Genomic DNA, 1,253 nt, shown 5'->3' on the forward strand with positions numbered 1-1,253 from the left:
GGGTGCAGGTGGGAGACGCGGGTGGTGGGCGGCAGCCAGTGCCGGGTGGCCTCGCCGTGAACCCCAACTGGAGCGCAGGGCCCTTACCTGCCGTTGTGATGGGCCGTCACGCCCGCCATGGGCACGTTGGGGCAGTGCGCAAAGAAGACCAGGATGGCCAGCAGGCTGGTCAGGGAGCAGGTCAGGCAGAACTTGATGATGCTCGAGCCACGGAGCTTCAGCTTGTTCACAAAGAAGCCGCCCAGGAAGGTGCCGCCCCCACCCGCCGGCACCACCAGGTACCCTGTGAGAGGGGGGCGGGCTCAGCCAGGGCTCGGGATGTCCTGGGAGCCTGCGGTGGGCCCTGATCCTGCCGCGTCTTATTACCCCTACTTTACAGGTGGGGGAACGGAGGTGCAGAGCCATCCCTGTCCAGATGGCAGCGCTGGGCTCGCAGTGGCCGGGGCCTGACCAGCGCTCTCTGCTGCTCCCTGCCACTGGGGAGGAGCAGAGGTCCACGGCGCTTGCCCACCCACGGCCTCTGCCCAGTCCAAACGCGGGGGCCATTGGAAGCCTGTGGCCCTGGCATTCAGTGTGAAGTTGAGATTAGGTGATGGGAGTGGGGGCTCCAAGGGGCAGTGGGCAACCTGAAAGCCCTCGGGGCTCAGGGGGCCCATCTCCCCAGCACTGACCAAAACCAGCTCTGGGGGTGGGAGAGGGGGTTCCAGAGGACATGGCTGTTCCAGGGGCGTCAGTGCAGGGAGAGGGGCCCTGTGGGGAAGGGAGGCGGTTGTGGGTGGGGGTCTGGATATGTGGAGCCGGCTGAGAGGTGGCGTTAGTCAGAGGAAGGGGGTGAGGTCCCCTAATCTGATGGCTCCCCCACATGTTGGGAATGGAAACCTGAGAGGTGCACGGTGGGAGTGGCCTGGGTGCTGCTCAGCTGCTCCCCATCTTGCACTCGTGGCTGACCTTGTGCCCTATGACCGCCCCCCCCGCCGCCCCGCCAGGCGTCTTCTCAGCCAGGTGGAGGCTGCCCCATGGGCAGCAGTGGGAGGAGGCTTCTGAGGAGGAGCCACACTCTCCTGGGAGGCTGCCTGCTCTGGCCAGAGCGCCTGCGGCCGGGAGGGCCCTCTGAGGCCCCAGACACTGGTGCCTAGCTCAGGGGGCTGATGCACGCCGAGGTCCTGGGTGGTGAGTGGGAGGTGCCGGCAAGCTGGAGCCCACCCCGGCCCTCCCAGCTAGAGAGGGCCCCCGCCAGGAGGGCAGGCGGCTCC

At 67.5% G+C, this 1,253-nt stretch overlaps 1 protein-coding gene across 1 annotated transcript in view; it reads right to left on the reverse strand.

Annotated features, from left to right (window-relative positions):
* Positions 1–1,253, reverse strand: part of SLCO4A1 (solute carrier organic anion transporter family, member 4A1) — an 11,287-nt gene that overhangs the window by 3,200 nt on the left and 6,834 nt on the right. Inside the window, 1 exon segment of the mRNA XM_014532772.1 lies at positions 7–283. Within this exon segment, the coding sequence (XP_014388258.1) occupies positions 7–283 (277 nt within the window).

This window comes from Myotis brandtii, unplaced genomic scaffold (assembly GCF_000412655.1).
Source record: "Myotis brandtii unplaced genomic scaffold, ASM41265v1 scaffold915, whole genome shotgun sequence".
NCBI classification, from domain to species: domain Eukaryota; kingdom Metazoa; phylum Chordata; class Mammalia; order Chiroptera; family Vespertilionidae; genus Myotis; species Myotis brandtii.